Source organism: Microcebus murinus, chromosome 3, assembly GCF_040939455.1.
Source record: "Microcebus murinus isolate Inina chromosome 3, M.murinus_Inina_mat1.0, whole genome shotgun sequence".
Lineage (NCBI taxonomy): Eukaryota > Metazoa > Chordata > Mammalia > Primates > Cheirogaleidae > Microcebus > Microcebus murinus.
Genome location: NC_134106.1, coordinates 30,016,329 through 30,036,873, shown reverse-complemented (window position 1 = coordinate 30,036,873; position 20,545 = coordinate 30,016,329). Strand labels below are relative to the sequence as shown.

At 40.1% G+C, this 20,545-nt stretch overlaps 1 protein-coding gene across 1 annotated transcript; it reads left to right on the top strand.

The window, feature by feature from the left end:
• Positions 1–268: 268 nt before the first annotated feature.
• SULT6B1 (sulfotransferase family 6B member 1) lies at positions 269–19,156 on the top strand. Its single transcript, XM_012788070.2, has 7 exons — positions 269–494; positions 1,467–1,579; positions 5,680–5,769; positions 8,448–8,574; positions 10,834–10,928; positions 15,714–15,870; positions 18,913–19,156. Exons 1-7 carry the CDS (start codon positions 296–298, stop codon positions 19,041–19,043), a joined length of 912 nt encoding a protein of 303 aa, XP_012643524.2. The 5' UTR covers positions 269–295; the 3' UTR covers positions 19,044–19,156.
• Positions 19,157–20,545: the final 1,389 nt, after the last annotated feature.

Here is a 20,545-nt window from a genome sequence, read left to right as displayed (position 1 = left end):
TCTGTTTTCTTCTGCTAGGAGATTCCATTCTCCTCTCATTGGGTGGGTTGCCTAAATGGTAATGTGATCAACCCTTGGGGTAAGATTCCCAGATCCTCAGCCTGTTTTGCACCTGTGGTTTACCTTTTGTCAGAGGAGGATATGCAAAAGGAGGGGGGAGGGGTGGATGGGAATTAAATGATTTCTTTTTCATGTGAATGGAAGCAGCCCTTTATTCCGCCCCCTGAAAAACTCCTTTAAAAGCCATCGCTGCCTCTGGACACCCGGGGAGCCGGTTCAGTAGCAGGGAGCCGCCATGGCTGATGAGTCCAAATTTATTGAGTTCATTGATGAAGCTTTAGAAAAATCCAAAGAAACTGCACTCTCTCACTTATTTTTCACCTATGAGGGGATTCCTTACCCAGTCACCATGTGCACCTCCGAAACCTTCCAAGCCCTGGACGCCTTTGAAGCCAGACACGATGACATTGTGCTCGCATCTTATCCAAAGTGTGGTAAATAACAAATCATTTCCCACAAGTGCCTTTCTCATAGTGGGTAGGCTGGGGAGGGGTGTGAGACAAGGGTGGGTTGAAGGCAGTTCGTCTCTGCCCGAAGCTGTCTGGACAGCAGTCAGGAGGGTGGCCACCATGGATGGTCAAGCACCTAGGTTGTAAAATCCAGAACTGCTGGATTTTAAAACCCCAGTGTCTGAGGGAAGTCATCTTTGTGAAAGGCCAGGATGGAGGATGGATAGTGGAAGGGGACAGATGGTGGGGCTGGAAGGGAGGAGCATGAACGCGGGACTGTCCCGTTGGCATCGAGCACTGACTGTAGCAGAGATTTTTATCTTAATTTTGACTGACGTCAAATCATGGCCTCTCTTATAATTTATACGATGATTTCCATGTAATAGATTTTTTTTTGGCTCAAACATCAATCCTCCAGTTTCTCAAGTCATTTTTACAGTTGTCTTTCATCAAGGGAGAACCAGACATGAAGAATCTAACTCATCTTACTTCATGTCACCCTCTTTTGATTCTTTTCACTATTGTTTATTAAAGCCAACCGCATTTAATATTTTTTCTTTTTAACTGTTGCTGAGTTTTCATAAAATCAAAATTATACACTCCTCTAGAAAATACTTATTAATTTGATGTAATATAATATATGCTATAATAAACAACCATTTCTATAGTATTACATTGTTCTAGAAGGAACATATTCTAGATTCAAAAAGAAGCATGGTGTCTTGTTAAAGAAGACATCTGACAAATAAGATAAGTTGAATTTTATACTCATATAAGTAAATGCTATTTTCCACCAAATTTTCTTTCCATAGCCCAGGTTATTTCAAACACAGAAAATGAAATGTACACATCAGAAAATGGTTGTGGATTTTAATTTTGATCATGTATATGCTAAAGTAACATCTCTGTTATATCAAGACTCCTTAATGAGCTTTTATTCTTTGATTTTTCTTATAGGTTCAAATTGGATTCTCCACATCGTCTGTGAATTAATATTTGCTGTTTCTAAAAAAAAGTATGAATATCCGGAATTCCCAGTTCTTGAATGTGGGGACTCAGGAAAATATCAGGTTAGTACTAACAGCCTTTAACCTTACAGCAATGTATTATGTGTTTACCATGTCCTTAGCACTTTGCAGATATTCTTTTATGGCAAGATGACTTTATCACCATTTTACAAAAAATAAAACTGTGGAGACTTGCCCAGGGTCAAGGGGTGAGTAAGTGATAAAGCTAAGATTTAAACCCAAGCTTTATTATTTGAACTCTTAATGACTACACTGTATAGCCAGACTTTTTTTTTTTTAAGTAGAGGGAAAGGTAAGTCGAGAAGCCTCAGGAAATAGACTGAAACCAGAAAGCCTGAAGTCTCTGAAGACACGGATATGGGCAGGATGCTAGTAGGAATCCCCAGTCTTTTTCTAGTAAGACATTACTTTTGATTTCCCTGTCTCAATTATGACTCTGGGGTGTGTGTGAGGGATGGGAAAGGATCAAGCAGCAGCTAAGAGAGTAAGTCACTGACGTGTGTGCAGGTAATAACAGGTCACCCTACCTGTCATTACTCACCTTCCCGAAGTAACTAACTGCAGCTTGAGTGTGAGACGGGATGCTCTGCCCCCTGCCCAGGGAAGGCAAGAAAGGAGTGGGCGAAGGATCTGCCTCGGGACTTCAGTGCGTGGACAGAACAGGGGCAAGGAGGACCCCCTCCCCACCCCTAAATACCCCAGAATGCAGTTGGGAAGGGAAGGCTGTATTCAGGGGGAACCACAGTCTCAGTAAAACTCTCAGAAGTGTTTGCCACTAAGACTCCTGATGGGCAGACAAAACCCAGTTACTAAGAATAAAGCTACTGGATTGAGACTTAGAGAACAGCTTCTGGAAAGTGCCTGAGACACTCAGCATGATGACAAATACAAACTTGGAAACCAGGTGGAAGGAAGCGCCTTTCTAAGGATTCGGCCACAGTAGCAGAAAAATACATTGTAAATGAAGTAAGTGCTCGGGGACTTGGGGGGTGAGGGATGGGGAGGTAGGTGCTGAATCCTGGATCTGGGTGGCAGCAAAGGAACCCCAGGAGGGATCAGACAGGCTAGCAGCCACATCAGGGCCTCCGGTCTCAGACCTGCGAGGGTTACCTGTAGGAAAGCACACCTGATGGTGGCTCGGTCAGGACAGGCCCAGGAACGCAGGCAGCATAGGTGGACAGGGGCTTTAAGAACTAGGTTAAAATGGAGGAACTAATGAAAAGCCCCATTGACCTCTCCTATCCAGGCCTTTGCATAACGTTTTCCTAACAAGAGTGCTCAACATTACCTACAGAAATGACGCCAGCTCTTCTAAGGCTTTAGAAATTTGTCCAGCTTTCCAACTTCTCTCTTAAGAACTTGTTACATTGTGGGTCATGGGTACCAATATAATAAACTTGTATACAGCTCACCTTACCAATATAATCTTTCTTATTGAATTTGCCTGTGTTGTTCCTGGTCACCTGATATAAACATGTGTCCTTATGATTGGAATAGGGTTTGGTATATTAACTTGTAAGGTTTTACATTATTTATAGGATTTTTTTTTTTTTGAGACAGGGCCTCGCTGTATTGCTGGCTCTAGAGTGCAGTGCCTCATCACAGCTCACTGCAACCTCAAACTTACAGGCTCAAATGATCCTCTTGCCTCAGCCTCCCAAGTAGCTGGGACTATAGGCATGAGCCACCGCACTCAGTCAAAGATAACTTGCTTATGCAATGTGCTTTTTATTTTTAAATGGAAATCAATGAGATGAGCTCTACTTAAAAGTTATTCACCATACAAAAATCTTTTCTAGGATACATATCTTTCTTTAAGCAAGATGTATCTATATCTAGTCTTTACATTGCTTACAGTTTGGCTATGTTTTCATGAACATTGTATATTTATCTTATTTTGTTACAGTTAGCTTCCATTTTCCCCTTGGATATTTTTCTAATCCTTTTAGTAACTTTATCCTTTCTCATGTGTCTGTATGTGGTTTTTAGCCATCCAGTTTAATAGAAACAGCACTTTATTACTTAATCTGAAAATTACCACCTGTGCAATTTTGCACTAAGCACTTAATACTGCAAAGCCTGTTCTTAATCTTTAAAATGGGGGTTACAATATCTACCTGAGAGGATTGCTGTGAATGAATGTAAAGTACTTTAAATGCTAACAGTACAATTTGATGTATATCAGATATTATCACTACTAGTCACCACTTGGGCCCATATCCTTGTTTTAATTTTTTTTATCTTTAAAATCTCATTTTTTTTGCCCCTTTCCATGAGTTGGGATCCCCACCAAGTTTTCACAGAGCAATTGGCTCTAAATGTCTGAATATCATTATATCACTTGCAATAAGTAGGTATATTGTAGCTGTGACCAAGCAGTGAGTGACCTCTAAAATTGTGGAACTGAAGACCTGAAGTCATTAAGATCTGATTTTTAAGTTAAAACCCTTAACCTTGGCCGGACGCGGTGGCGCGCGCCTGTAGTCCCAGCTACCCGGGAGGCTGAGGCAGGAGGATCGCTTGAGCCCAGGAGTTCTGGGCTGTAGTGCGCTATGCCGATCGGGTGTCCGCACTAAGTTCGGCATCAATATGGTGACCTCCCGGGAGCGGGGGACCACCAGGTTGCCTAAGGAGGGGTGAACCGGCCCAGGTCGGAAACGGAGCAGGTCAAAACTCCCGTGCTGATCAGTAGTGGGATCGCGCCTGTGAATAGCCACTGCACTCCAGCCTGGGCAACATAGCGAGACCCCGTCTCTAAAAAAATAAATAAATAAATAAATAAATAAATAAATAAATAAATAAATAAATAAAAAGAAAACCCTTAACCTTGGCAAATTGAAATGATAACTTCATTTTCAAAATTATTTGTAGAAATAGATTACAGAATTGGCCAGGCATGGTGGCTCACCGTTGTAATCCTAGTACTCTGGGAGGCCAAGGTAGGAGGATCACTTGAGCTCAGGAGTTTGAGACCAACCTGAGCAAGAACAAGACCCCATCTCTACTAAAAGTAGAAAGAAATTAGCTGGACAACTAAAAATATATATAGAAAAAATTAGGCAGGCATGGTGGCACATGCCTGTAGTCTCAGCTATTTGGAAGACTGAGGCAGAAGGATTGCGTGAGTCCAGGAGTTTGAGGTTGCTGTGAGCTAGGCTGACACCATGGCACTCTAGCCAGGGCAACAGAGTGAGACTCTGTCTCAAAAAAAAAAAAAAAAAAAGAAAAAAGAAATAGATTACAGAAAAAGAAGCAGTCACCTTATAGTCCTCATACTAGCAAGAATTTCTCTCATGAAATATTTCTCAGATATTTAAGAGACTCTGTGGACTTTCAGGTTCTGTTTGGATATTTGATTGCATGGAGTTTTAGTTGGTTAAACAAAAAAAATCTAGATTTAAAAATTGGATTTGTAGGAATTGGGACTTGAATATTTCTGTTGAAGACCCTGAATATAGAAGAAACCCAAATTAAGAGGAGATTGCAGATTATGAGCTGTCTTGAACAAAATTGTCTTGATATGATTGTAGGTAAAGGTAAATTTTTTTTTTTGGACAGAGTCTCACTTTGTTGCCTGGGCTAGTGCCTTGGCATCAGCCTGGCTCACAGCAACCTCAAACTCCTGGGCTCAAGCAATCCTCCTGCCTCAGCCTCCCGAGTGGCTGGGACTACAGGCATGTGCCACCATGCCCGGCTAATTTTTTCTATATATATTAGTTGGCCAATTAATTTCTTTCTATTTATAGTAGAGACGGGGTCTTGCTCTTGCTCAGGCTGGTTTCGAATTCCTGACCTTGAGCAATCCGCCCATCTCGGCCTCCCAGAGTGCTAGGATTACAAGCGTGAGCCACCATGCCCGGCTGGTAATTTTTTTTTTTTTAACAACAAAAAGATTGGGAAATGGTAAGCAGGATGCAAGAAGGAAATTCAAGAAGATTTTAATTATTTGTTTATTTATGTTTCCTCATTCCTCATCCTTTGCAAAATAAGAAAATAAAGAAAAATTGGAGAAAACATAGTGATAACGCTTGAAACTATATTCAGATACCAGACTTAGGATTGATTCACTACACACACACACACACACACACACACACACACACACACACACACACTTTAACCTTTTTGTGTATATTTTTAAGAGAATGAAACAGTTTCCATCGCCAAGGATTTTGGCAACTCATCTCCATTATGACAAGTTACCTGAGTCCATCTTCAAGAATAAAGCCAAGGTGAGTGTCCCTTCCTACTCGTATTTCAATTTGAAATTTGTATAGATATTGGCCCTTTGAGGTACATAATGAGTTTGCTCCTCATCCTAGGATTTTAATAAATGAAGCATGAGATTTAGTATTTCTCTTTTTATGTTTCTTCAGATACATGTGCTACAGTGGCATTCAAGTCAAATGCATTTTAGGATGTAAAACATAGGCATAGAATAAAACATATACTATATAAATATATAAAACATATAATCTGTTTTATAGTGCATAAATTTCAGAATCCCACTAGAATATTTAGAGCGTTTAACAAAAGAATCCAACCTAGTAAAATGAGCAAAAATTGTTCCTTTGGTTCTTTCTGGTGAACACTATTTACCTGAGGTCTAAAACCACTTTATTCCTGGATTTCACATATAAACTTCATGTCATGCATACACAACTATAGGCACTCTGGCACTCTGGCTACTTTCCCCATTTGTTTAAAAACCTTGTTTCATTAACCGGTATTGATATATTTTTTGTAATCACTAGTTTTTACCCAACCCCTTTTGTTTCCTGTCCCCTGGTCTCCCCTCCATTTATTTCTTGGTGCTTTTTTTTTTTGGTCTCAGAAGGAAAGGATTAGAATTAATTAAAATCAAGATTTAAACTCTTGAATGCCACAAAGAGGAATGAGAGAACAGTGAAGTAATGGCAAAGAAAGGCAAAGGAGGAAAACAGTTAAGATAACTATACTGGCCAGAGGTAGGAGAGGAAAGGAAGGAGGAGGAAGAGTGGGAAGGACAACATTAAGTGGAGACTTACAATGAGCAGTCTTTGTGGCCAGGTACCAGAATCTGAGGAGCTTAGAATTGGAAAATGCCTTAAAGGTTGTCTGCACTAATTCCCACTGGGTATTGGAATTCCACTAAGTGGCTGTCTGGACCGTGATAGACAGAAACTCCTCTATCCCCTGAGCCAGGTTTGAACAGCTCTGTTAAACAGTTTTTCCTTATTCTGAGAATCTACAAAATTGGAAATACCACTTTAACACATAATTTCCCCTGTTTAATGCAGTTAACATAATCACAAATCCAGGTGACTCCTTTTTTTCCCTCCTTAATGTTTCTGTAATAAACAGAGACGAAGTAATTTATAAAACATTTGGATTTGGGGGCATGCAGGCTTTTGAACAGAGTTTCACTTTCACAAGAATAAAGGCAAGAAAAGAGCAACAGAGGAGTAAGAGTTGATGCTGGAGATTTGCTCACGCTCCAGCCAACTGGCCCCTATGATTTAAATTTATGTCTTTGTCCAGGCCAGATGCGGTGGCTCACGCCTGTAATCCTAGCACTCTGGGAGGCCGAGGCGGGCGGATTGCTCGAGGTCAGGAGTTCAAAACCAGCCTGAGCAAGAGTGAGACCCCCGTCTCTACTATAAATAGAAAGAAATTAATTGGCCAACTAATATATATAGAAAAAATTAGCCAGGCATGGTGGTACATGCCTGTAGTCCCAGCTACTTGGGAGGCTGAGGCAGTAGGATCGCTTGAGCCCAGGAGTTTGAGGTTGCTGTGAGCTAGGCTGACGCCAGGGCACTCATTCTAGCCTAGGCAACAAAGCGAGACTCTGTCTCAAAAAAAAAACAAACCTCCAGGCAGGTTTTTAATTGATTATTTAGCCTCCTTTGCATATGAGTATCCAGTTTTATATGCCTAATTGCTCCTACTTCTGGCTTCCATTCTTCCATTATTTTGCAGAAGAAATCATAAGCTACTCCATCTACTAATCTAAATACCCTGTCCAGAGAATCCAGGTGTTAGCAGCCACTTGCTCTTAGAGGACCCATGTTGCCCCCTGCTGGTCACCACTTCCTCGCTTCCTGTTTTGTGTGCCCCTAAATCTTGTTTTTTGCCAGTTCCAGAAATCTCTCCCAAATGGAGGTCAGAATCTGTACTTTGCAAAGTCCACATCTTTTCCTTCTCTGAAAATGAAATGACTTCCGGCTATCTATGGTCGTCTGACCTCTTGTGCGTTATCTCAGCTTCCTCAGGGTTCCCGAACATGCTCAATAATGTGTCCCCCAGTTCCTCAGTTCTTGAAATGGAAAGCGTCCGGCCAGAACGCAGGAAGTCACTTGGAACAGCCATGCACTGTCCTGGAGTCTCTTGGCTCTTTTGGGTTTCAGTTTGCTCTTTACAATGTTGAATTCACACTTTTCATCCAAAGGAGCACTTTCCGCATCAGAGAAAACACAAAACAGGAACTCTGAGGTTCCATATGCATCATATCTCAGGTTTGATCTCCCACCAATTTGAAACATTATTTTTGTTGTTCTTGGCATTATTTTACAATTTTTATTTTATTTAGGTGTTTAAGTTTTGGACCAGACTCTTGTGACTATTCTAGTGAGCTTGCTCTTTTTTCTTTTTTACATCTTCTATTCATGCCTTTTAATTGTCTAAACTCATTAGCAAAAGTCCTCTGCTACGACATCAATCTTCTCTTCCTTCTTTCTCCCCTCTTTCTCCCCTCTCCCCATACTTCCCCATCAGCCACCTCCTGCTCCTCATTTTCTTACTGTCATTCTTTATGTAGTAACACAATTTTGTAATACACAAGTAGACACAATGATATTGTTCACTTTTGAACCTTTCCCAAAGTTCAAAATATAGACCTAAATAAATTAACTTATTTTTTGCTCCCTAGATATTGGTGATATTTCGAAACCCTAAAGATACGGCAGTGTCTTTTTTCCATTTCCACAACAATGTCCCTGATATTCCAAGCTACAGCTCTTGGGATGAATTCTTCGGACAGTTCATGAAAGGACAAGGTATGGCTGTTGGTAAAACAATCCTTGTTACTTCAACACTTGACCACATAAATATGAAAATTCAAATTGTTTTAAGGTAAAGAAAGAAGTAAGATTTAAGCGGACCTATGGGCCAAAGAGTTGCATTTAAGTGAAGTTTTGTAGCATCACTAGTTCTGTGCATCAAACAATTAAAACACATTACTGTTTTTTTGTTTGTTTGTTTTTTTGAGACAGAGTCTCGCTTTGTTGCCCAGGCTAGAGTGAGTGCCATGGCGTCAGCCTAGCTCACAGCAACCTCAAACTCCTGGGCTCAAGCAATCCTGCTGCCTCAGCCTCCCAAGTAGCTGGGACTACAGGCATGTGCCACCATGCCCGGCTAATGTTTTCTACATGTTTTTAGTTGGCCAGTTAATTTCTTTCTATTTATGGTAGAGACGGGGTCTTGCTCTTGCTCAGGCTGCTTTCGAACTCCCAACCTTGGGCAATCCGCCCACCTCAGCCTCCCACAGTGCTAGGATTACAGGCGTGAGCCACCTCGCCCGGCCCGCATTACTGTTTTTAAGAATAATTTGAACAATTCATATGCTGACTATGAGTATTGAGTGGCCATAGAATAGACATGGGACAAAGGCACCTTTAACAAAGAGTCATGTAGAAAAGCATGTGTAGTTAATTTCCTGTAAGTCATGGTATAACATAATGATAAACACCAAGAAAGATAAAAAACCATGACACTGAACAACTACACCTAAGACATTTGCTTGCCAGAAAGGAAATAAGTTTTTTTTAGATCATGTTGATATTTTATCTCTGGTTATTGATAACTACAATTTTATAAATGTGTCCTAATGTCCCAGGGACTAAAGCAGGTGTTGTATATGCCTGATTTCACTTAAGACTCATAACAAACTATGAGTCAGCCAGTATTAGCCCCATTGTACAGATGAGGAAACTAATCAAAAGAGTTAAATCACTTGTCAATGATCCCATTGCTTATAAGTGGCAGTGACTCTACTTCCATGGGTATTGTGGCTAGAGACCAATAAATACTTCCTTTTATTAGTGGCTCTTTGAGTCTTTATGGTACAGTGAAGGGAAGAATTATGCCAGATCACCCTACAGGAGAAGCTGTAGTCAGTTCACTCTCAGAGGACTACTTTGTTAAACAATTTATTTATTTTTTATTGTATATATTTAAAGGTGTACAACATGATGCCTTGCCATATACATAGTGAAATGATTAATATAATTGAGCAAATTAAGATGTCCATCATGTCACACAGTTACTTCTTTTTTATGGTAAGAGCACCTAAAATCAGGCAGTGTTTTAAGCCTTTGACATGTGTTAATTCATTTAAACCCATTTTATAGATGAGGAAAACTAAGGGTTTTAGGGAGTTGCTCAAAGTCACACAGCTAGTAAACAGCAAAGCTAATGAATGTCTAGATCTGCACTGTCCAATATGGTAGCCACTAGCCACATGTGGCAACTGAGTCTTGAAATGTGACTAGTGCAACTGAATTTTTAGTTTTTTAAAATTTTAGTTAATTTAAATTTAAAGATGGATACTCATTTCAGTTATTGGAAAACTTTTAAGTAAGCTTATAATAAGTTGGGTGTGTGGATATACTTTTTCAACTGTAAGTTTTATGAAACCTAAATACACATCAAGTATTTTTAATAAGCATTTAGCATCCAACTGAAATTCTCTGTATATTTAAAATACCTACTGGCTTTTGAAGACTTAGAATATAAAATATAATGTATAATGTTTCATTGATACTTTTTTGTTGATGTTGAAATGATATTTTTGGATGTTTTGGGTTAAATAAAGTAAAACATTAAAGTTAATTTCACCTGTTTCTTTTCGCTTTTTTAAATTCCATATATGGCTTGCATTACATTTATATTGGGCAATGTTGTTTTTTCTGGCATTGTCTCAATCAGTTTTCACGTACCATTTACTATTTCTGAATTATTTTATTTACCTTAACATTTATGACTGTCTTATAGTTTTTAGCAAATCATTTTTACAACTTGTTTACTTATGTTACTTATGAAAAATGTTCAAGAAAATAACAAAATGGATAGAAATAAGACATTGGACTGGTTTATACTAGCTCTTTGGGGTCAGAAATGTGTAATAAATTATATGAATGTCTTGTTGAGCATATACATATATGTATGGTTTATATTTTAGAGAAAATTAATCATCTATTATTTTAACTTCAGTTATTGAAAATTCCTTAAGAAGTTTCTCCCCCCTGTGTTTTTAGTTTCTTGGGGAAGCTATTTTGATTTTGCAATTAATTGGAACAAACATCTTGATGATGAAAATGTTAAGTTCATATTATATGAAGACCTGAAAGAGGTGAGACGATGATTGTTGATATTCTAGAAAAGAGTTATTATAAACTACAACATAGAGCACTTACTTATAATGTCTGATTGTATGAACATATATGATATTCAGTAAAGAAAAATATTCCAAGGCAGGGCATAGTGACTCAGGCTTATAATCTTAGCACTTTGAGAGGCCAAGGCAGCAGGAGGATTGCTTTAGGCCAGGAGTTCAAGACCAGCCTGGTCAATATCAAGACCCCCTCTCTACCAAAAAAATTTTAAAAATCAGTCAGGGGTCGTGGCGGGCACCTGTAATCCCAGCTACTGCAGAGGCTGAGACAGGAACATGGCTTGAGCCCAGGAGTTTAGGTTACAGTGAGATATGATGACACCACTGCACTTTAGCCTGGGCAATAGAACAAAACCCAGTCTCAAAGAAAAAAAATCCAGATATGTGGGATAGTACTAGAAAAAAACCCATACATAAATCCTTAGGTAGTTTGTTTAACACAAATAAAAATAATGCTTAGGAACTCATTACTATTAATAACAGTAATGCCTTATTTTGCCTTTATGATGACTAGTCCAAAGGACTAGTAGTCAAAGGAACATCAAAGTTGCAGTGAACTGTGATGACACTGGCTGCTGCAGTTTAGCCCAGGGCAACAGAGCAAGACCCTCTCTCAAAAAAAAAAGAAAAGAAAAGAAAAAGAAAAAACAATAGGTAGTTCTCATTGATTTAATGGAACACACATTTGGTTTTGAATCTATTTTTAATAACATTATTTTTAAAAAATGTTTAGTCACTTAACAAACATCTAGGGAGTGATCAGTCAGCGTTGTTTCGGGGCCTGGTGAGACGTCAATGAACAGACCAGATAATGTTCCGTGCCCTGGAGAAGGTTGCAGGGGAGACAGAATGATAAATAATAAATACATTTTTTTTTTTTTTTTTTTTTGAGACAGAGTCTCGCTTTTTGTTGCCCAGGCTAGAGTGAGTGCCATGGCGTCAGCCTAGCTCATAGCAACCTCAGACTCCTGGGCTCGAGTGATCCTGCTGCCTCAGCCTCCCGAGTAGCTGGGACTACAGGCATGCGCCACCATGCCCGGCTAATTTTTTATATATATATCAGTTGGCCAATTAATTTCTTTCTATTTATAGTAGAGACGGGGTCTCGCTCTTGCTCAGGCTGGTTTTGAACTCCTGACCTTGAGCAATCCGCCCGCCTCGGCCTCCCAAGAGCTAGGATTACAGGCGTGAGCCACAGCGCCCGGCCTAATAAATACATTTTAAAATGTATGTAGTATATGAGAAAAAGAAAGAGCGTAGCTGGTTAAGGAAAATTGGAAATGCCAGGGGGTGCGGGATTAGTAAAATAGGGTGGTTTAGGGAGACCTCCTTGAACGGATGTGATTGAGCAGCGACCTGAAGGAGGTGAGGGAGTGAGCCAAGTAGGTACTGGGGGAAGAGCATCCCAGGCAGACAGAATCAACTGGAGCAAAGCTCCCAGGGCAGGTTGGTCCTGGTGTGATTGGGGGACCGCAGGGAGGCTGATGTGCTTGGGCCTGCAGGGATGAGCCAGGAGGGAACAGCCAGTGAGGACAGGTGGGAGTGGGCAGGATGGGGTAAGAGGAATGGTGTGACAGGCCACTGCAATGACTCTGGCTTTCACTGTGGGCTTTCACTGTGGCTTTCACTGAAGGATTTGAGCAGAGGGCTGATCAGAGCTGATGTGTTTCTAACAGGATTATTCTGGCTGGTGTGTGAGAATGAGCTGCGGCAAGCAGAATGCAGGGAGACCTGTGAGGAGACCACTGCCGTGGTCCAGGCAAGGGGAGATAGTGGCTCAGACCAAAAAGAGACAGGATAGGTGATGAGAAGTGGTTGAATTCTGGATCTGTGGTGAAGGAAGAGCCAACAGGGTTTGCTGCTGGACTGGATGGAGAGGAGGGTGGTGAGAGAAAGAGAGAAGTCAAATAAGACTCCAGTATCATTGGCCTGACCAAGTGAGGGGACTGAATTGCCATTAATTGAATAGGAGATGGCAACTGGTGTAGCAGGATTATCGGGGAGATCAGGGGTATGGTTTTGGACACTAAGTTTGAGATGTTTATGATTCATCCTAATGGAGAGGCCAAGTAGGCAGCTGGGTATAAAAGTCTTGAATGCAGAGAGAGTTCTGGTCTGTAGATAAAATTTGGGAATCATTGACACATAGATGGCCTTTAAAGCCATGGTATGCAATCCGTGTATATGTAATCTAGGTTCATAAGAGAAGAGAAGGAGACCAAGACCTAAGCCCTGGAGCTCTCCTTTGTAAAGAGTTTGGGAAAAAGAGGAGGAGTCAGCCAAGGAGACTGAGAAGAGTGGTTAGTGAGGTAGGGGGGAAACCAGAGTCCTGGAACCACAGTGAAGAAAGTAAGTTAAAGAGAAGACAGTGTGTCAAATGCTCTTTAACTTAATCAAGTCTTTTTTTTTTTCTTTGAGATGGAGTCTCACTTTGTTGCCTAGGCTAGAGTGAGTCCCATGGCATCAGCCTAGCTCACAGCAACCTCAATCTCCTGGACTTAAGTGATCCTACTGCCTCAGACTCCCGAGTAGCTGGGACTACAGGCATGCGCCACCATGCCCGGCTAATTTTTTTTGTATATATATTTTTAATTGGTCAATTAATTTCTTTCTATTTTTTAGTAGAGACGGGGTCTCGCTCAGGCTGGTTTCGAACTCCTGACCTTGAGCAATCTGCCTGCCTCGGCCTCCCAGAGTGTTAGGATGATAGGCGTGAGCCACCGCACCTGGCCTTAATCAAGTCTTTAATACCAATCTGCCATGATATTCTTATGAAAAGAAAGTAGAATTTAATCTACCCTTTTTGTTTATAGGATACATGCTAATTTGGTCTTTTCTCCCTCCAGTTTAGAATAATGTTTCTGAAACTTGTGCTCCATGGAATACCAGTGTCACCCTAGATGTTAATAATTCTTTCTGGGGGTTGGAGAGGAGGTTGCTTATTCAAATAGATTTATGAACTGCTGTATTATACAGCCTGCTGTTTGGCAATTCACATTGTGCATTGGTTTGTTAAAGACTTTGGGCTGACGCAGTGGCTCATGCCTGTTATCCTAGCACTCTGGGAGGCCGAGGCGGGCGGATTGCTCAAGGTTGGGAGTTCAAAACCAGCCTGAGCAAGAGCGAGACCCCGTCTCTACTACATAAAAATAGAAAGAAATTAATTAGCCAACTAATATATATAGAAAAAATTAGCCGGGCATGGTGGCGCATGCCTGTAGTCCCAGCTACTCGGGAGGCTGAGGCAGGAGGATTGCCTGAGCCCAAGAGTTTGAGGTTGCTGTGAACTAAGCTGACACCACAGCACTCACTCTAGCCTGGGCAACAAAGCGAGACTCTGTCTCAAAAAAAAAAAAAAAAAAAAAGACTTTGAGAGGTCATATAATAAAAAAAATTCTCACTTTTGTTTAACCCAAAGGATTCTAAGCTTATTTGACCTAAACCCTTCCCCTCTTTTTTTCCCATGAAATGTCTATAACCATCTTGGGGATACTAACTAGTGTTTTGTAGAATAGTTTAACAAACTGTTCTAGATGATTTATGATTTCCATTGGTAAGGCATAGTGTTGAGTGGTTCATGATTTACAAGGGTAGTTAGATAAGCTAAATTTCAAGATTCCTTCAAGTTTTTATGATTCTAAAAGTTAGACTTTTTTGGTGGAATTAAACATTAGCTACAAATAGAATTCAGAAGAAAAGAAAATTTGAATGAGCACGTACAAATACATTAATTTCCCCAGCCGGTCTAGACTGATACCTTTTACTTTTAAATTTTAATAAAAACAAAATTTCTTTCCTTCCTTCCTTCCTTCCTTCCTTCCTTCCTTCCTTCCTTCCTTCCTTCCTTCCTTCCTTCCTTCCTTCCTTCCTTCCTTCCTTCCTTCCTTCCTTCCTTCCTTCCTTCCCTCCCTCCCTCCCTTCTTTCTTTTCTTTTCTTTCTTTCTTTCTTTCTTTCTTTCTTTCTTTCTTTCTTTCTTTCTTTCTTTCTTTCTTTCTTTCTTTCTTTCTTTCTTTCTTTCTTTCTTTCTTTTTCTTTCTCTCTCTCTCTCTCTTTCTTTCTTTCTTTCTTCTTTTCTTTCTTTCTTTTCTTTCTCTCTCTCTCTCTGGGTTGCCCAGGCTGGCACATTGATAGCTCACCGCAACCTCAAACTCCTGGGCTCAAGTGACCCTCCCACCTCAGCCTACCAAAATGTTGGGATTACAGGGGTCAGCCACCAGGCCCGGCAAGTCTGATACTTTTTAATACAATGAATATCATCCTAGATACAATTCTAACCTACTAGTTAATGCTACTTTATTGTTTATATCCTAAAAAGTATTGTCTGGCAGTTCAACAAGAGTCATACATTGAAACTACAAAGTATAATAGATACAAAATATCTTTTTTTTATTTCGGCATATTATGGGGGTACAGATTTTAAGGTTTCAATAAATGCCCATTTCCCCCCCACCCCCCACAAGTCTGAGTCTCCATCATGACCATCCCCCAGACGGTGCACATCTCACTCATTATGTATGTATATACCTGCCCCCCTATGTATCTTATACATAGCTATGTACATAGCTATTATCTCAAATATTTACATAGAAATATCAAAGTACCCTAAGTTTAAAGACAGAGATAAGCAGATGAACTAGGGAGTTAGGCTTAATAATTAATTCCACTTTGACTAAAAAGCCTGTTTTTGCTAAGGGCACAATTCCCACAGAAAGAAATTTATCCTTGCAAAATTTTGTTTTCAGAATCTCGCTGATGAAATAAAACAAATTGCTGAGTTCTTGGCATTCTCTGTAACTGAGGAACAGATTCACACTATCTCGGCCAAGAGCACCTTCCCAGCAATGCGGGCGGCATCTCAGGAAACCCACGGCGCGCTCGGCCCGTTCCTGTTCCGCAAAGGTAGGTCTGCGCTGGCTTCTGGGGTCGCGCGTCCCCGCAGCAGGTTAGGAGCGACTGTGCACACCACAGGCAGCCCAAATTACGGGACCTTAAATAAGACAGGCTTTTATTTTTCCCTCTCTCAGTAAGTCTGAATTCAGGCAGTCCAGAGCTGTAACTGGCAGCTCCACACCATCTTTTACAGTAGCGGTCCCCAACATGTGTGGCACCAGGGACAGGTGTCATGGAAGGCAGCTTTTGCACGGATGGCGGGTTGTCTGTCTGTGGGCGGCCCGGTCCCCAACGGGCCGCGGACCAGCAGCAGCAGCCCGGGGCGCAGTTTTAAGAGTACTAAGCTCCTTCAACTTTTCTGCTTGTCACCTTGTGATGACAAGATGGCACCTGCAGCTCAACCGTTATGCTCAAGTTCCAAGTTCCAGGTAGGAGAAAGGGAGTAGGCAAGGGGCATATCGTATAGGCTGGTTGAGGCCCCTTCGAAGGGCTTTCCCGGAAGCCCCACTCGGTGACTGCATGCCTTTCATCGACTGCCTTCCCTGCAGCGGTGGCTGTGAAACGTGACTTTTGTTTTTTTTTTTTTAAAGCTAGGCACATACTACCCAATTCAAATCAGGTTTTTGTTAATTAGGAAGAAGAAGAAAATGAGTATTGGATTTTTACCAAATTCTATTAAGATATTCTAAACTGCTGCCTCAGCCTCCTGAGTAGCTGGGACTACAGGCATGCGCCACCATACCTGGCTAATTTTTTCTATATATATTTTTAGTTGGCCAATTAATTTCTTTCTATTTTTTTAGTACAGAGGGGGGTCTCACTCTTGCTCTGGCTGGTTTTGAACTCCTGACCTTGAGCAATCCACCTGCCTTGGCCTCCCAGAGTGCTAAGATTACAGGCATGAGCCACCACGCCCAGTCAAGATATTCTAAATTCTTATGGAACTTTCTGATAATATACCTTTACGGTTGCTAGTTTTTTTATTACATATATATTGAAAGTATAATGAGAGGTAGAGGTAGCACATATAACAGCAAGTACAACAATAGCTAATATTAGGCATCTATCATGTATAAACACTTTGTTAGATTTAAATTTTATAACGAAAAGAATACGAAGTATTTAATTTTACAAATGCAGGAATCAAAGCTCAGGGATGTCAATTTTCTGTTGTCACATAGCTAATAAACAATGGAACCAGCATTTGAGCTTAGGTCTATGTGATTCTAATTTTTCAAGTGAAGGTCCATTGTGAATGGAACATTGAATGTAAGTCCGACTTTGGTTGGATTCCTAACTAACCTTGATTTTTATGCCTTGTTCTATTAGCTTTAAGGAGAGGGAAATAGAACTTTTCTATACATTATTAATCAAGTACTATTCAGAATACAAAAATTCTAAAGTAAATAAAGTAATAGTTTTAAAAATGTGTGATGTTCCTTATAGAAAATTTATAAATCACAGAAAAATATGAAAAAGCATTAAAATTGTCCAAATTTCTCCCAACAAAGGCAGATATAACTTTTTCGCATATTTCCTTCCATCCATATTCTATGATGTTTTATATAGTTGATGACATTTATAAATAGTTTTGTGTTTTATTTTATTCCCTTACTATATTATAAGCATTAAAAATTTAAAAATTAATAAATCTGTCAGCATCTGTTTGAGTGAAGAAAAAAATAAATATAATAAGCATTTCTTTTTTTTTTTTTTTTTTTTTGAGACAGAGTCTCACTTTGTTGTCCAGGCTAGAGTGAGTGCCGTGGCGTCAGCCTAGCTCACAGCAACCTCAAACTCCTGGGCTCAAGCGATCCTCCTGCCTCAGCCTCCCGAGTAGCTGGGACTACAGGCATGCGCCACCATGCCCGGCTAATTTTTTATATATATATCAGTTGGCCAATTAATTTCTTTCTATTTATAGTAGAGACGGGGTCTCGCTCTTGCTCAGGCTGGTTTTGAACTCCTGACCTTGAGCAATCCGCCCGCCTCGGCCTCCCAAGAGCTAGGATTACAGGCGTGAGCCACAGCGCCCGGCCTAATAAGCATTTCTTTATGTCATTAAACTCTCTTTATTAACATTCATTTCAATGGCTATGCAATATGGAACTTACAACTTCAACCCAAACGATCAAACGATTCTTCAGAAAGAAATCCTTTACTTTTTAAAAGTTTTTTTTTTTTTTTTTTAACAGAGTCTCACTCTGTCACCCACACTGGAGTGAAGTGGTGCCATTATAGTTCATTTCAGCCTAGAACTTCTGGGCTTAAGTGATCCTCCTTCCTCAGCCTCCTGAGTAGTAGGAACTACAGGTGCACACGACCACTGCCTGGCTAATTATTTTATTTTTTGTAAAGATGTGGCCTCACTCTTTCTCAGACTGGTCTCAAACTCTCGACCTCAAGTGATTTTCCCACCTTGGTCTCCTGAGTAGCTGGGACTACATAGGCGCACATCACCATGCCCAGCTAATATTTTAGTTTTTTTTTTTTCAGTCAAATGTAGCAGTGGAGGTTTGTATACCAACTTTAGTGACTTTTAAAAGTTCTGATAACCCACTACCATCAGACCAGCCTACTTCCTTTACTTTTAAAAGCAAATAAGAAAAATATATCCTAATCTCAGGCAAAATTTTCAGTATCTGAGGTCTTACCCCAAACCTGCTATAAAATGTTAACTTTTCAAAAGGTATTTAAAGTATTTAAAAGACTTGAAAGAGAGAGAGAGAAAAAACATTCTCAAAAAGTAGACTTTTCCCCATCTCATAAAAACAAGTGGAATTTTAAGTTCCAGGTGTTGGGAGAGGGTTGTGAGTTAGGCGCCCCTCCCCCACCTACCCAATGATACAAAGAAAGCATGTCACCTGCCACACCACAGATGGGGGGCCCCAGACGGATATTGTTAATTTTACAAGAGAAATTCTATTAGTTTTGAGAGTGTATAATTTTTTTCATGTGTCCATTTTCACATTGCAAAGTGAAACATTGCACTGAAAACGGAAAAATCAAGAAGAAATAATCTAACAGATATCTGTGTGTTGTGTGTTGTAGGTGAAGTTGGTGACTGGAAAAATTTGTTCAGTGGAGCTCAGAACCAGGAAATGGATGAAAAATTCAAAAAGAGCTTAGCGGTCACATCCCTAGGAGCAAAGCTGAAGTATGAATCATACTGCCAGGGTTGATTCTGGTCAATTCAGGAGGCCTAGATTTTTTATTTTCTTTAACAACAATAGAATTTAAATAATCAAATGATAATTCAATCAAATGATGATAGTTAAATAATATTTAAATCTAAAGAATACAAATTTATTAATAATGATAACATCTGAAATTTTTGAACACAAATATGTCTGTTCACTTTTTGAGGAAAGGGCATTTTAGCTGCCCCAAAAGGGACACTATTGTTAATGTATCATACTGTGATTTTAACTTCTTTCATGCTCTGGGCTCACATAAGAGCATAAGGAGTTATTAATACTATCAGAAACATACCTCGATCTGTGTTTGAGTGTAGATGAGACAGGCCTCCAAATGATACACTCTTTTTCTCTGCACTTTCCTTATAATAACTTTTTTCTCACTTGTGTATCAAAGCACTTGTGGTGGCTATCTCAAACTTACTGTTGGGGGGGAATTTAATCCCAATTCTGCACTAAAATAAGATGAATAAATTCTATTCTAATTTAAGAAAAATACATTGTTCATCTGTTTTGTGTATGTCCGTGCAGGAGCCTTATGGAGGCTCTGCTCTCAAGGGACTATATTTCTACTTAATACAATCTTTAATTCAATGCTAAACAGAATAAATATTCTACCATAAAGCCCTTTTTACAACAAAGCTTCACGTAGTCATGTGGAACTAACAAGAGAAGATAGAGAATATTCTAGAAACAACCTCCTTCTACCTACCTGACACCTCTCAACTTCTTAATAATCCTTACTATTTACACTGTAGCTAGTTTCACTTTAAAACTATGTTATGTGCAATTAAGAATGGGATGATACATAGAAATGTTAAATAAAATTTCTCTGAGAAAGGTTATAGGGCTACTATTTCTGGCAGTATGGTGGATTAGATAAACTAAAACCCCCTCCTTGAAATGCTGAATAAAAATTCTTAAAAATTCTTTTAGATGCATAGCTTAGCTCTCAATAAAGTAAACAAACTCATCAGAAACCAAAACCTGACTAGCCTGAGTAAGAGTGAGACCTCACCTCTACCAAAAATAGAAAAATTAGCCAGGAGTGGTGGCATGCACCTCTAGTCCCAGCTACTTGGGAGGCTGAGGCAAGAGGATTGCTTGAGCCCAGGAGTTTGAGGTTGCAGTAAGCTAAGATGACACCACCGCACCACCGCCACACTCTACCCAGGGTGACAGAGCAAAAAAACCCCAAACAAACCCCAACACAAAAAAACGAAACCAAAACCTAAGAAGGAATAGGAAACTAAAACAAGAATCAGATGACATTAAGCTGCCACTGAAGGATTTGTGGGAAATAGAGGGGAAATAGAATAGAATGAGAGGGATTGGGAGTGACAACAGGGTGAGGATGGTGATGCAACTTAAATAGTATAGGAGGGAAGGGCCTCACTGAGTAAGTGACATTTGAACAAGATCTGTGAGCCCCGCAGGTATCTGGAGGAAGAGGATTTCAGGCAAAAGGAACAGCAAGTGCAAAGGCA

Coding starts and splice junctions, on each gene's coding strand:
- SULT6B1 (XM_012788070.2), top strand. CDS start 296: ATGGCTGATGAGTCCAAATTTATTGAGTTCATTGATGAAGCTTTAGAA. Junction 5,770..8,447: donor TCTTCAAGAATAAAGCCAAG/GTGAGTGTCCCT, acceptor TTTGCTCCCTAG/ATATTGGTGATATTTCGAAA. Junction 15,871..18,912: donor CCCGTTCCTGTTCCGCAAAG/GTAGGTCTGCGC, acceptor TGTGTGTTGTAG/GTGAAGTTGGTGACTGGAAA.